Source organism: Megascapheus bottae, chromosome X (assembly GCF_031878675.1).
Source record: "Megascapheus bottae isolate mThoBot1 chromosome X, mThoBot2.hap1, whole genome shotgun sequence".
Taxonomy (NCBI): Eukaryota; Metazoa; Chordata; class Mammalia; order Rodentia; family Geomyidae; genus Megascapheus; species Megascapheus bottae.
Genome location: NC_143547.1, coordinates 63,277,578 through 63,294,149, shown reverse-complemented (window position 1 = coordinate 63,294,149; position 16,572 = coordinate 63,277,578). Strand labels below are relative to the sequence as shown.

Genomic DNA, 16,572 nt, shown 5'->3' with positions numbered 1-16,572 from the left:
CAATGTTTTAAATATATTAATTTCTATAGAAACTAGAATAAACTAAGTATCACATAGAAAAGAATAAAGAAAGAAAAATCAACCCAAATTTTATAATTTAAAATTGATTTTGTGTTTACTACTGAAAATTTAGACATTCTCATTTGCCAGAAATATTTTAAGAAAAAAAAAACACTGTCAAAACATTGTATACACTTTCTATGATTCATTTTGTCATTGTTAATAGCCAATTTAATAATTTCCAATTTTTTCATTATCTCCTAACTAATTTTTCAATGGTTTCTGTATGCAAAAATCTGTTACATATTAATGACTGATACTAAATTTTGAATTACTATTAATTTTAATCATTTTGCTTCCTAAAAAGGTGAATCTACTTTGAACTTCAACCATTAATATGTTACTTGTTCTTCTTTTTTTTTTTTTTGGTCAGGTCTGCAGCTTAAACTCAGGTCCTGAGCACTGTCCTTGGGATTGCTCAAGGCTAATGCTCTAACATTTGATCCACAGCAGCATCTCTGGCTTTTTCTATGAATGTGGTACCAAGGAATTGAACACGGGTCTTTGTGCATGCTAGGCAATCACTCTAGAACTAGGCCAAACTCCCAGCCTACTCTATATAACTCTTAACTTAGATTTTTTAACCCTTACTAATTTGATAAGTGAAATTATCTTATTATTGAGATGTTTCTGAACATTTCTTCCATGATTTGTAAGGATGAACATTCTGGAGTATTTTTTTCTGAGAATCCAGGTTACATTTAAGAGAATTTCCAGGTAGCCTAAAGATAAATGTTTCAGGGATCTGGGTTTGCAGTTAGTTGGAAGAGTTTTGACTTAGCATATGCAGGGTGCAGGGTTTGATTTCCATACCCACTTTTAAAACACCATGATACAGCTGGGCACAGTGGCTCATGCCTGTAATCCTAGCTACTCAAGGAGGCTGAGACCTGAGGATCATGGTTCAAAGCTAGCCTGGGCACTAAAGTCCATGAGACTCTTATATCAACTTAACCAGTAGAAAAACGGAAGTGGTGCCTGTGGCTCAAGCGGTAGGGCAGTAGCCTTGAGCTGAAAAGCTCATCAACAGAACTAAGACCCAGAGATCAATCCCCATGAATGACAAAACCAAACATGAGTAAACTAATTTGCACTACTGCTTCATTATGATTCATCATTGTAAAAGACACATGAATTTGTGCATAACCACATAAATTCATCATTGTGTACTGTGTTACAATTCTCGCAAAGAAAAAATAAATTAAATAAAACCTTAAATCTTAGTGATTACATCTTTCTATATTATATTTTAGATATTACCTCTACCTAGGGATAATCTCATCCCTCAGATTTCATATCACTGGCCTCACGGGTATATACTTCCATACTTGGCTTGTTGATTAAGACAGATCTTGCTAATTTTTTCACATGAGGTAGCCTTGAGCCATGTTGTTTCTTTTTCCTACCTCCTGCATAGCTGGAATCACACATGTGAACTGCTGCACTTGGCTCTGTTAACTATACTTTTAAAGCAAAGGGATATTTGGAGCATAGTTAATTACACTATAAAGTACACAAATATTTGTAACTTTCATGATTGGATTGGACATTTTTAATTTAAATAACTTTCCGAAGAAAATGAAGAATTTACCAAAGAAGATATTGCTACATTAGTATGTATTAAATTTATGAAAATGATCTTTTCCAACTGTGGTGCTGATATTATACTCACTGCCACAACACCAGCATAAAGATAAGGGATATAAAAATACACAAAGTAATCCAAAATCTTATTTAATTATGAGATCTTGAGCAGTTTCCATGATTTATGTGAGAATTAGTCTCTTTTGTTATACCAGCACTGACATTGTAAGGAAAATGGAAAAATGGGGCATTGACTTTAATAACTAAAAATTAAGTTAATGACATATGTGATACTAGTAACTTAGGAATCTGATATCTTGGGTTCTAAGTTCAAAGCCAGGTAGGTGAGAAAGTCCATGAGATTTGTATCTTAATTTATTAACCATAAAGCTGGAATTCAAGCTGTGGCTCAAGTGGTAGAATGCTATCCCTTAACATTCTAAATGACAGAATTTCAGTGATCTCAGGAAATTACTTCAGTATTCTGGGAAACCTTTCTTTATGGGAAAATGATGAAGTTGGACTAAATGCCCCATTGGGCACATTTTGGCAGGAATGAGATAATCTCAAACCTCTCTCTCTCTCTCTCTCTCTCTCTCTCTCTCTCTCTCTCTCTCTCTCTCTCTCTCTCTCTCTCTCTCTCTCTCTCTCTCTCTCTGTATTTCCTTGATATTTGCCTACATTGCTTCAAATCTGAACTTTTATCATGATTACTCCTGTGAACCTGTCAAACTGGATAAACATGTAATCAGTAAATATGCTGACATGAAAACACTGAAGATATCAAATGATGTAATTGACTATTAACATTTATAGTTACTTAAGTCATAGGAAATGTTCACAGTTCATTAGAAACTCAACTTGCTTTTCTATTGCAGGGTGATACTGACTCAACTGAAATGAAACCACTTTTGGAGTTATGAAAAACCTTATGATTAATAGTTCCTTCAAGTACATTAATATATTTCCCCTATTGGATGGAATTGTTTCAATTAAACTTTACTAATTCTTTTGGTTTAATCCTGGGAGCTAGCCTATAAAACAGTAGAGGGGGGTTAAATCAAACTATAAAATTCTTCAAAATTGAAAGTTAAAGTGAGAGCAATAAGCGGAGATGGGAGAAATGATCAAAAAGTTCCAAGACACAAGGAATACTTCATATTATATATCTGTATGTGTGTATACATATATATTAAACATAACTTTATATGTATTTACATATACATGTACTGGATAAAATGAATCAGTAGGAAGAACTGAATTTCTGACTTTATCAAAAGCATTTTCAGCTGAGTACTATTGGCTTTAAGTGCTCTACTCATGAAACTGAGATGCGAAGATTGGTGCAAAACCAGCCTTAGAAGTAACATCCAACTAACTAAAAAACAATAACCAGAAAGTAAAAATGCAGCTTAAGTGGTAGAGCTCCAGCCTTGATTGAAAAAACTAAAATTATCTATGTTTAAAGTCACCATTTTCCTCTTTCAAAGACACAATGGTGTATCAACCATGAATATAAGGATCTCCAGACATACAATGTACACTAGAATATAATGGACAGAGTAGCACTCTTTTATGATTTTCACTAGTAATAAAGTTCCATTATATAATTGCTTCTCGATTTCAAAAAGGCTATGAGACTTGAAATTAATGTGCTATAGTCCCCTCCCTCATTTGGCTTGCTCTTATCCCATGTTCCTACAAAGATATCTAATCAAATAAGTAAACAAATGCTCATCAAAACAAACTACTCTTTAATTCCAAGGCAATGTTTCATAAACTTCTTCCAACAAAGTACTTCTAATGAAAGAGAAGATTGAACATGTACCTCTAGGGACCTGCACCAAGCGTAAAATTTCTTTGAAGTCAGGTTTCACTTTAAATTTTCATATGGCATGTGCAGTTTACTTCCATAATATATTTCAGCTTAAATGTAAGAATTATGTTTTCCCTAACATCTTAAATTACAGAATTTTAAGATAATATATGCTATCTTGATACCATATTTTTGACTCACCAACAAGTAAACACCTTTAGATCAGCTTTATGAAGAGTAAGAATTGTAAAATAAAAGTTTCCATGAATAGTACATACTACTCTTTTGCTTTCAATTTCAGGCATTTTTTTCTTCTTTTTCATCCTTGTCACATGTAGCTACAGTGTTCAAAATGAACTTTTTACTTACTATATTTCATAGAAAAGATCTTCATGTTATAAAATACAGAACATAGATTCTAATAATTCAAAAACTTAGAAGAAGACATTAGTGGACATACAGTTTTTTTTCCTTGAAAAATATAGATAATATAGTATAATCACTAAAATTTTCCTTCATTCTTCCAGATTTTTTGAAGAATGGCATCATTACAAAAGGAGCTACCTAATTATTAAAAATTAGTTATAATCTTTAGTTGTATTAGTTTTCACTGTAAAAGTCTGAATAATATACAACAAGTACACTAAACATGGTACAAAACGTGAAAGACTAAGAATCAATCAGTTAAATGTACATTAAACAAGACAAGTTAGATTCAAATATTAAGGAAAAGCATTTAACTACAAATAAAATATAAATACTTTGACCTTTCATTAGCTTGTTTCTTCCTGAAGATCAAATTCAAAAATATTTTTCCTAAAGATTTGGTAAGAAGAAATTAAAAAAAAAAAGAAATGTATTCTGGGCTGTGATTTGACAAATGATGGCCAGTTGTCTTATAGGACATGGCAAGTGAGATTGCCAAGCAGGGATACAACATAAAATCACATACGGACAGAAATTATTAGAAAGGAATAAAAACAGCTTAAGAGAATACATGTCTGGAAACACTGAAGTGAGAAGTAGGAGGAAATGAAAGTTGAAGAATGTGTTTAAGAACTCTGAGTTGAGAAATTAGAGACTGAATTGAATAGAGAATGAAAAGCAACTAGTCAAAACAACTTAAAAATGGGAATTTCTATAGCCCAAACAATGGGATGGGAAAAGGATTTTTGGCAACATTCTTTTGAATACACTTGGAGAAAGAATACTCAAAAGAAGAAATAATCAAAACAAGATAGAAAGACTTATCTCTTGAAATCGATTGGAAAAAAAGAACATGGTGATTATCAGAAAAGAAAAATATGTAAGGATTTACCAGAAGTCCAAGGACACAAAACAAACAGAACTGAATGTAATTCATGCTTATCTAACCTTGAAGGCATGATTAAGATTAGTCCATTCTAATAGGACAGTAAAAACCATCATTGCATTTAATATATATTATGTAAAAAATCTTTTATTATGATTCTAGCATATCAATTGCTACTACTCTGACTACTACCACTAAAGACAGTGGAAAAACAACAGGTAAATTCTTAACTGTAGGTCAAGCATTCTATTGAATGATTTTCATGTTAAATCATTAAACATCAATGTTATAGTCATTCTCATTTTAATGTTGTGAAAAGCAAGATACAGTTTAATCACTAGATCACCGTTACAGAACAAGTTATTAAAGGAGTTAAGATTAGAAATTGGGAATTGTAAAACCTATGCTAGAATCTAGTCCACCTTTAGAAGTAGTAGTAATATTTAAATTTGCTATTTAATGTCACTATATTTTACACATATGTATAAACATCATACATATAAATAAATTCATATATTGTTTACAGGAACTGTCATTAGGAAGCTCTGTTGCTTTATGAACATCACTGAGCACTGTTCCTACTTTAAGGTGCCTATGACACCAAGATCTGATACATGAGGACCCCCATATATGTACTTTGATGCATTTTTTATATAAACACTATGCAGCACATACATAATTAAATAAATGGTCATATAGTTGGTTAAATATCTGTATCACATATGTAGCCATGTGTACAAGTACTGTCATGGGAGAAATTTAGGTCATGCGGTCTCCAACCTTCTCATGAATGTATTGATGGCGATATCAAACAGACACGAAACTGCAAGTTTCATGTATTTTCTCTTACATAGTAAGAACTTACACCGTATTTTCATTGTTTTCTTTGTTTCTGTAATTTACAAGGAAAAGGTATTTCATTGGCATGGTCTCAGCTGGCTGCAAAACACTGTGTATATAAAGATTACCAGGACAATATACAATTTTGCAGAAGTTTATGGCATCCTAATGAAAAAAATTCAAAGTGAAATAAGTTACATTTCCAAACTGTTTTGACACAGCAAGAAGCTTCTCACTAGATTTTAGGCCTCTCAGCCTACAGAAACATTTGAAATAGATTGAGTGTCTTATAAATTAGAAGGTGAATTGGATTCTGGATAGTACCATATGGATGTATATATGTTATTCAACAAGTGGACAATAAAAACCAAAGATCTCCATTATAGATTTCAGTTATTCCATATTACTGAAACTAAAATAGATCTATTAGATATGTTTATGCAAAGTAATCTTAATATAAGAATAAATATTCACCATGATGTGGAAGGAACAGTTATTTGACTATACCTTCTTTCCCATGGTATCTTAAAATTGATTTTACATATTAAACTAATATTTTTTAACACTTTGATAGATGACAATCAAAAGGGAATACAAATGGGTGCTGGTGGCTTACACTTGTAATCCTAGTTACTCAGGACTCTTGGAGCTAAAGATCAAGGTTCTAATTCGGCACTGGCAGGAATATCCATGAGACTCATTTCTAATTAAGCATCAAAAAATTAGAAGTGTAGCTATGGTTCAAGTAGAAGAATACTAGTCTTGTGCCAAAGAAAAGTCTATGGGACAATACCCAGGCCCTGAATTCATGACTCAAGACCACCAAAAAGAAGGAAGGGAAGAATGGAGGGAGGGAAGGGAGGGAAAAAAGCAGTGTTGTAATTTCCTAAATGTCCTGACTTTCAGGAGGACACATGTCAAATTATAATAGTATGCTGTACATATTATTTAAAATTACTTATTTGTCAGTAAATATGCCTCTAAAAATAAAGGCTTCAATTTTTGGGGTCGGTTGTGCAGCTTAATCATAGAAAAAATAACAGCATATATTCTAAAGTCATAATATTTGGCAAGCAAATATAAATTTAGATTCTTAAAGAAAGTACAACAGTAAAACAGGAGAGAGAGGTTACTACAGGGCAATTTAAAATAAAAATATACATGTACAATCTGTCCATGAAAAGTATTTCCTTTATCTATTCAGCTTGTATTGTTTACCTGTTTGCAAGAACAGATAATACTAAGTAGACAAGATAATTATCTCACATTAAAATCTTAGGGACATTATTGGTTCATCTTTCTGCATCATTCACTGTTGTCAAGTAACATCCATTTCAAAAAGATTTTCTGCCAACCATATCACAATCACACACAATGCCCTCTCACCAGAGTTTTAAAACATGGGGATACAGTGCTTTGTTCATTTGAGGTTCTGTCTACAAAGCAATCCCAAAGCCATGTCTGTAACTCTTTATCTTTGTATTTTTACCCTCTGGCCTCCCCTGTAAAACCTTCTCTTATTGTTCACTGTAAAAATATTTTCTCATTGAAACTATATAATAACTGCATTTTAATATGACCTTTCTATATTCATTCTTATTATATGGGGCCTTCTGAGCATATCTAGACATCTGAAATTCTTTGGTCTTTAGGATATAAATTAGGATGAAATTACTCTTTTTGTATTGTTTTGTTTTTTGTTTTGCCAGTAGTGGGGCTTGAACTCAGGGCATAGACATTGTTCTTGGATACTTTTTGCTTAAGCTAGTGCTCTGCTGGGAGTGTAGTCTAGTGGTAGAGTGCTTGCCTCACATGCACGAAGCCCTGGGTTTGATTCCTTGGTACCACAGACACAGAAAACACCAGAAGCAACACTCTGGTTAAGTGGCAGAGCACTAGCCTTGAGTGTCCAAGGACAGTGCACAAGCCCTGAGTTCAAGCCCCAGGACTGACAAGATTTTTTTAAAAAAATTAGCATATTTTCTGCTCAGAGGCAGGGGAACTTCAATAACCTGACATTGATTAAAAAAAAAGACAAAGCCTGCTCAGAGATCTAACATCTGTAATCCTACCTACTTAGAAGACAGAAATTTGAAGAAACACAAGTTGAAATTAGTAAGTAATACTTTCCTAATACCTCAGTCTCTAGTAATGCAAAGCTATGCTGTGATAAAAGGATGAATAGGAGGATTATAATCCAGGCTAGCTTGGGACACAAGTGAGCTCTATTTAAAAAATAACGAAAGTAAAAAAGAACGGTAGTGCAACTCAAGTGAAAGTGTTTTGTGCTAGCAAATAAAAAACTATTTTTAAAACTATGACACAGAAAAAATAAATAAAACAAAGTACACAGTCTTTATTTGTATTTCCTGTGTGCAAACAAAATGTCCCCTCTTTTCATTCCTTCTTAATTTAGGTTGTTATAGTAAAGTAAATACTTCATAAAACTTTATGAAAAAAAAACAAAGGGTTATCCAATATAAAGTAATGGAAAACAGTTTTCTGCTTTTTTCTATCAGTAAACAAATAAAAAACTTCTATGATTTATAGGTTTCTTTTTTAACCATACCATTAAAAATTACCAAATCCAGAAACAGCACAAAAGCAGTGAAAATCTATTACCTTTGCTTGCAGTTTCCACATGTTCTAGTTCATCAGGAAATTTCAGGATATCTCTGTATTTCTCCTCACAAAGTTCAGCAAGAAAATGCAGAAGTGTTGTTTTTTGATCTGATGATTTTGTGTCTCTGATCTGGAAAGAAGATGAATTTTTAAGCATATTTTAATCATTTAAATAACAAGTATAAAAACCAAATACACTGAATGAAGAGTAGATTCAATTGATTGTAACTCATGTAAGGTTATTTTGTTGTTGTTGTTCTTGTTTTTCTTTTTGCTTTTATTTATTTATGTATTTATGTATTTATTTTTTCTTTATCGTCTAGAGATGGTGGGACTCTGGCTGACACAATGAACTTTTGACTTCTGATCCTAAGTTGGAGGTAAGTTTATAGTGGGCCACTGATGATACTGTGGATTTTTAAAATATACTTTAGATAACCAATGAAAGTACCAATACAAGCCTTATTCTGTATTTTCAAAGATGTTGAACTGTTGTGGCAAAATCTTCCAATCAAGAAAGAAAAGAAATTTAAGGATTTGTAGTAATAGTCCAAGTTAAAGTGTGTGCTAGCTGCATTATGTTGAGTTGTATTCACTTAGGACATATTTGTTTACAGCCGTAACTGATATAAATTGACACAATAGATTAAGCATTCTTTACCCTCCTTTACCTGCATGATTGAACACATAATTTTTAAAGCCCTTCTTTTCCAGAACTGCAAAAATGATTCTGACTATATAGCAGTGGAAAAGAAAGTATCAGATAATATATTGTTTCATTTTCAGAGAAACTAAAGTCAAGTGCCATAGTCAGAATGATAAAATCATTTAAAGTACAGAAAAAGCACGTATATATGATGATAATTTAATATTTTCTTTATGATCACTGTTTTATAACTAGACTAAGCTGGCAATGAATTTACGGATTTACTTAGAAATATGTAATAAATATAGTAAGAATCATCACACTTTCTCATTCTTTTGGCCATTTTAATTCTATAATCCTTAAATGAATGGTTTGTCCAATGATGTTCATACTGATTTGGGGGTTTTAGCTTTAAGGAATAAATCCGCCTTAGGATAAATCAGAATTCTTCACAAACACGTTTCTAAAAATGCTGCAGAGGATATTTAGGTAATTACCAAGCAAATTAATCCTTATGGTTTTAGTGACTAAAAAAGAAAAAAATGTAGGCCGCATTCAATAAAGTCAAGTCATATTGTTCCTGTTTTGAATCACAGCTATCAACAACCATTTCTATCCTAAGGATGTACAAAACTTCAAGGAAATAAAAGTCTCAAGTCTCCATGCACATAGAGCTATCATGTTGACAGTTCAAATGGTGGTAATTATTTCTTTTACAATTATTGTGATCATGTTATGCCATATAGGTGAAATATTTAAAATTTTGCATTCTCATATGCATCCACTAAACACATTGAAGGGTTACAATGTGGAGTGACACAATCCATGGACAAGCTTTAAGAGCAAATAGCAACATGAGCCTCTGGGAGAATTTGTCTTCAGTAATTTTTACATAAAGTGGAGGAGACTTTGCTCCTGAAGAGAGATCTTCAGCTGGGGATTACTGTGCTATATGCTTACAAATTCAGTATGGTGGATATTTGAAATAATAAGGAAATTAACATTTTTCCCCTTACAAATTATTTATCTGGCTAAATCTGACAAATTCCAGATGCTTAAAGAAATTTCAGGTATTGCTTTCTAAAGTAAACTCATTCGTATTTTATTAACTCTAGGGAGACACAATGAAGAACACAAAAAACCAACAAAACACATCTTGTTTTTATGGAAACCACATTATACAAGCATATTTTAGCTTTTGAAAATGTGCATGACTAACATAGAAATGAAAACAGAAGTAGACCATTTGCATGATGTTCATATATCAATTTTATATGTGATCTTTTTCTTTTTCTCACATAATATTTTGCATTATATAACTTAGGCTCTCTGTATGTATTTGTATAGTGTTTAAGTTTTGCAAAAATTTATTAATATTTATTCAGTATCCATGTTACAAATAATTAAATTTCCGTTATGAAATTTAGCAGTGTTAACACTCACATTTTGAAAGATAAATGGAGATTAAGATTTCAGTTAAATAAATATCTTAGTTGCTCTGATGAAATCAGAAAGACTTGTATGCAAATTATTTTACACAAGTCATAATATTTCCTTCAAAGCCAAGGCAAACATGGTCAAGCGCCTGTCTTTTCAAACTGAGAAATATCTTAGTTGGCTGGAAGACAAACTGTTTAATACATATTGCAATATTTATTTAAAGAAAACCCTCAGTCACTTTTCATGTTTCAAACTGCCAGCAAATCATGACAAATAGGTAGTCTTTTACATTTTCTGTAGGTGTATGACTCATAGACCAATTATTATTAAGCAAATAAATAATAGTTGGAAATGTGACCCAAGTGATAAGAGTACTTACATAGAAAGTATGAAGCCCTGTGCTCAAACTTCAGGACCAAATATATATGTTATATACATGAAAGTACTTCCCTTAGCATATTAGAAACAATTTTACTACTATTATTAAGGTGATGCACAGTGGGGCAACCATTCATAAGTCAGGTAATGAATAGATTTCTGTTTTTGGACAATTTCACCTCTTCCTTTAATTTCCAGCAATTTCCCCCACCCCTTCCAAAGTTACTTGGTATTTTGCTAAATCTTTCTTACCTCCTCAATACCATTCACACTTAACTTTCTGTCTGTTCATTGTCAGCACACAAAGCAACAACAAAAATATTCCATCGCATCAATTCCAAAAATAAGTGGCATTTATCCAACAATTGGATTGTATAAGTATGCTAGCTGGCTAGATATATCTCTTTGGGTAGAACAAGAATAATCTCATCTGAGAGTATACAAAATCACTTTCAAATGTGTTTAGGTTGGTTTACTAAGAAATAAAATTGATAGCTGGTTAACCTGAAATCTTGTTAAAATCATAGGCAAACAATATTTTTCCAGCTCGTAAATCCCAGTGGTGAAGTTCTAGCCTGTATTTCAAGGCTTACTCTAGCCAGAAGGAAATGCCTTTTGTCATCCCTGCATCCACTGCCTCTGTTTCTTCTCCCCAGCCACATTTAAGCAGGGAAAAGACTTCTTTTTATAAAACATATAAGGAAGAACAAAATGGCTACTCTACAGTCCTCCCACTTGAAGATTATTTTTCAAACAGTAAAATAACACAAATGACAGCTTCAGAAATGAGAAATATTTGAAAAGGCTTAAAAATGGAACTTACTTTTATCTGGCAAATATAACTATAACCTTTCTATTAATTACAACAAAAATTTAAAAAAATGTATTTTAACAAACAGACATATCAATGAATGTTAAGATTGATGGCATATAGTATGACACTAAATGAAAGGACCTCCAGGATATAGAAACAAAAGCCATAAAATGAGTGATTGTTGTCCTTATTGTACTATATTATCTCTCATCTCTTTTGCTGTCCCTTGGCTATCTCATATTGTTACAGTATTTCACCTTGTTATCTAATATATTATATATATGTTTATTTGGTTATTTAAAGTCGGATAAAGAAGGGGGGAAAACAAGATGAGGGGTGGGGGTGGGGAAGGGAAATGGGGACTTCTGCCTAACTAATGAGAAAGGGTATCAATGTTTGTGAAGTAATGCACCTTCTACCTGGTGAATATAATGTAACCCTTCTATTAATTACAATAAAAATATATGGAAAAAAGAAATGGGATAGGGAATGGGGGGAAATAAGATGAGCGGCAGGGGTGGGGGGAGAGAAATGGGAACCAAGACATGAGAAAGGGTATCAATGTTGAAGTACTGCACCTTCTATCTGGTGAATATAATGTAATACTTCTAATAATTACAATAACAAATATATGAAAAAACGTTAAAAAATTTAATTCATTCACAAACCATAGTTTTAATTATTATTTGTCTGACAAATAAATGTTACACATAAAGATTAGTAACTGAATTAAAATAAATTCCCTCTACCTAATCTTCAATAGAAATACCTTGACTAGAATGAAACCATTTCTACAGCCAAATTGGATAATTTCTTTTAAATACGTAAGAATGTTACATGGGAAACATAATATCTATTTTTCCAATGTTTAAATACTAGGCTAAAACATTAGTTAGGCAGATTGTAAAATAACTGAATGAGTAATTGACACTTTAAGAGACTTTTTTTATATTTCATCATTCTCATGCAAGCCGGAAAATTGTCAGTCTCCCCATCGCTCTGAATCCTGGCTATTTGAGTCCCCAGCAAGCAGACACAGCCAGAAAGCTGGAGACAACATTTTAATGATCTACATCAGTCACACTCATTCATTCTCTGAGGGACCCCTTCTGTATGTAATTGTCCCTTCTGCTGAGATTTAAGCCTATTTCTTCTTGCTTTGTCCCCAGTGGGAAAAGAAAAATAACTGGTCACTATCCTGCGTATAATAGCCTCTCACAAAGGGAAAGTTTCCTTCTCATCTGTTTCTGAATTCGAGGCTAAACAATTGCAGTTCATTTACCCTCTTCACACAGAAGAGATTCTTCAAATATTTAATTTTTTTCATGGTAATTCGACTCCATTCAAACAATCCACTGGCAAGGTTCCCACCATTATCATTCCCATACAAACATCTAGGTTTTACACACATGTTCTTCATAAATTGGCCCTTCTATGTCTTCCTAAACTTCCTCCTGCTGCTTCTAGTCTGATTACTACTGCTTCAACATATACCATGCAGTGTCCTACCACTGTGCTTTTGCACACGTTGTTCTAGTTTTCCAGATGCTTTCTCCTTTCTTCTTTTTATCAGTGAGGATTCAGGATTTGGGGGTGATCCATGTTCTACATTGTACATATTTTTAACCATAAAAGCCTGGCAATGAATATATTACCTTCTTCGGAGGTAGAGAGTTCCAATTCCAGAATACTTTTTATCCAGAATTAAAAGGGTGGGGATGGATTATACTACGTGGTTAATAAATGTTTCTTAATGAAACATGTCCTCACTTTTAACTACCACTAGGTTAGGTTATATAATGTTTGTAAATTTAACTATACTCTTACTTTTACAGAAACACACACATACACAGACATACAGACACAGACACACACACACATACACACACACACACAAACACATGCACACATGCACACACAAATGAGGCCATACTGTCATAACTTCCCATGATACTACATATGCTGTGCCCTGAAATTTGAGATGAGATATTTAAGGATGTATGAATGCTTTGAAGTCTAGAGTTTTGACTCTAGTAGAAATATGCTAAGTTCTAAAGAAAGCAAGTTATGTAGAGAATAATTGAACGGCAAATACTGAGGACTTGTGTAATTAAAATGGAGTAGATTTGGAAGTCAAGGAATGGACAGTTCCGAAACACACTGCAGAAGAAACAAGATTTAAAAAGAATAATGCATTGGACTTGGAAAATTATGATGCTACATTAAAATGTTTTTAGGAAGTAGTATGCCACTGTATTAAATACAGACCCTATTTACATGTAGTCGCTGAGAATGTACTTATACCATTCTACCTGTTTCATTTTATATTATTCAATAGAATTACAATGTTAATATATATGTATATATAAATACACACAAAATCATAGTATTAGACTTAAAAAGTCCAAGTATTTTTATTTTAGCCTACATATGTAATGAAGTTTCTTATTCATAATAATGATTTCACACAGATTTTGGATCCATATTGAATCAGATTTAAACCTGAATTCCACTGCTTCCTATAGGAAAAGCATCTAAAACATTTCATACCCTAATATATTTAGTTACTAAACAGTGAAGTCTTAAGTATGTTTGAGGAATTGGATAAAATGATGCATGACCATCAGCATGGCCATCCATATTGGAAGCAATGATAGATATCTTAGCTTCCCACTTCCACACTGAATAGGTCATCCTGATACCCTAAAGTCCCTCTGTGATCTCAAATCCTATGTGACCAATCTCATTTAAGGTCTAGTTACTATTTTCTTCCAACTCCTCATGTCCCCAGTGTGGGCTACACATATGTACAGATATTTTCTCCACTTTGATAAACTCAGAAGCTCAAACAATGACACTCAATAGGTATTTATTGTCCATCTATCATGAACATATGCCCTATGCATATTCATCAGTACTATGCTGTTTTTAATCCTAAAAAATACCTTCAATGAACTAGCTACTAATATGTGTACTTTACTAAGACAGAACAGAAAAAATAGTTGGCACACATTCAAATAGATACTAGAGGCTGGTGCCAGAACAACTCTTGACACTTATACACACAAAATAGACTAAATCATGTGTTAGATTCTTGTGTTAGAAAGATGTATGGGTAAACCAAGTGCTGGTGGTTCATGCCTGTAATCCTGGCTACTCAGAAGGCTAAGAGATCTCATGATCACAGTTCAAAGCCAGCCCTGGCAGGAAAGTCCTTGAGATTCTTATCAAGCCATAAGTGGTAGATTGCTAGCCTTAAGAAAAAGAATCTCTGGAAAAGCACAGAAGCCTGATTTCAATCCCGAGGAATAGCACAATGAAGAAGGAGGAGGAGGAGGAGAAGCAGGAGGAGGAACAGGAGGAGGAGGAAAAGAACGAGGAAGAGGAGGGGGGGAGAGCAGCATTATAAGTATCATTCAGGGAGAGCAGTGCTTGATAACAGCGAGCATTTCCCAATTTTTTTGAGTACAATTAATAAATTCTTTTATTTTCCCAAAATTTACATATACTGTAGTTGCATTATTTACCTGATGTTACATATTATATAATATGTAGACAACAAATTCATCAGGATCACCTTATTATCAAGTTTTTCAATAATTTTGAAGGACTAAATATTTCTGACAAGCCAAAGATAATTAGAGCTAATTTAACAATTACAGAAATCTTTAGTGAAATTCAAGCATTGTTTCAAATCCTACAATAGATCAGTAATAAATGTTGATTCCCCATTCTATAAAGGATGGCAATACCACCTGCTGAAGAAGGCAAAGTACATGCTGAGGTGAGGAGGATAAATGTATGCAAATGGAAAGCTACTCCAAGTAGCTTTCTGAAGGTGTGCTGTAGTGATCTGTATTTTAACATAGTGAGAAAAAAATGCTGATGGATCCTTCTGATGGATAGTAAAGCTTGACAGCTACTAAGATATAATTTGAAAGAAATTTCCAGGTGAGAAGGTACTTGACAATTACTATCTACAGCTTGCCTAGATAGCCACACAATTATTTTTCAATACAGCAATTTAAACTATCAACGTGTTTTTAAAACTTGGTGTCAATTTAGAACTAGAGAATTGACTAGCAATTTGTGGCTTCTGAAGGTTAGAATTGCTCTGAATATTCTTGATTAAGTCATGGAAAATTATTTTTATCATAATTTACCATTTGCTAATCCAACAGCAAATGAGTGAATCAGTGCACTCCATGCTGTGAATATATTGTACATGAGTCTCCTAAACTGTCCCTCATTTTTCATCTCATACTATATTGAAAATATACTGAAATGACTTCATAATATGTCACATTGACTAAGTATTAGCTAAGTGATGGACTAAGATAACATAGGAAATGACATTAATTCCGACCTAACTTATGCTAAAAAAACTATTTCAGATCAATAAATGTAAGTAGTTGTTTAGCTAAAAATAGTTATTCAGATACTTGGGTAGTTCAAATTAGTACAATGTGCTTGAACTCATGATCCAAGGGCTCTTGGCGATTTTCTTTAAGGTCAGTGATCTACCACTTAAGCAATAACTCTACTCCTAGCATTTTCATGGTTAAATGAAGATAAAAATCTCATGGAAGGCCAGGAATGTGGCCTAGTGGTAGAATGCTTGCCTAGCATACATAAAGCCCTGGGTATCACATACATAGAAAAAGCAGGAAGCTGTGCTGTGCCTGAAGTGGTCGAGCACTCGTCTTGAGAAAGCCCAAATACAGTGCTCAGGCCTTGAGTTCAAGTCCCAGGACAGGCAAAAAAAGTCTCATGGACTTTCTTGTACAGGATGGCATACAACCACAAACCTTAGAGCTCAGCCTATGGGGTAGTTACAGGTAAGAAACACTGGTGCCTGGCACACAATAATAAATCTTAAGTTTTAGATAACAGGTTTCAGTATTTGTTTTAAAAATTCAGTCCATGAGACTCTTGCCTCTAATTAATCACTAGAAAATAGGAAATGGGGCTATGTATCAAGAGAAGGGCAGTAGGCTTGAGCTGAAGATCTCAGGGACAGCCATATGATCCACAAAAAAAATCTTGGATTCCTAAAGTAT

At 33.2% G+C, this 16,572-nt stretch overlaps 1 protein-coding gene across 6 annotated transcripts in view; it reads right to left on the bottom strand.

The window, feature by feature from the left end:
* The window catches only part of Diaph2 (diaphanous related formin 2), an 809,447-nt gene that overhangs the window by 414,686 nt on the left and 378,189 nt on the right, over positions 1-16,572 (bottom strand). For all 6 annotated transcript variants that reach the window (XM_090326172.1, XM_090326173.1, XM_090326169.1 and 3 more), the window contains one exon: positions 8,235-8,364. In XM_090326172.1, coding sequence (XP_090182298.1) covers positions 8,235-8,364 — 130 coding nt within the window. The remainder of the gene's footprint in view (positions 1-8,234; positions 8,365-16,572) is intronic.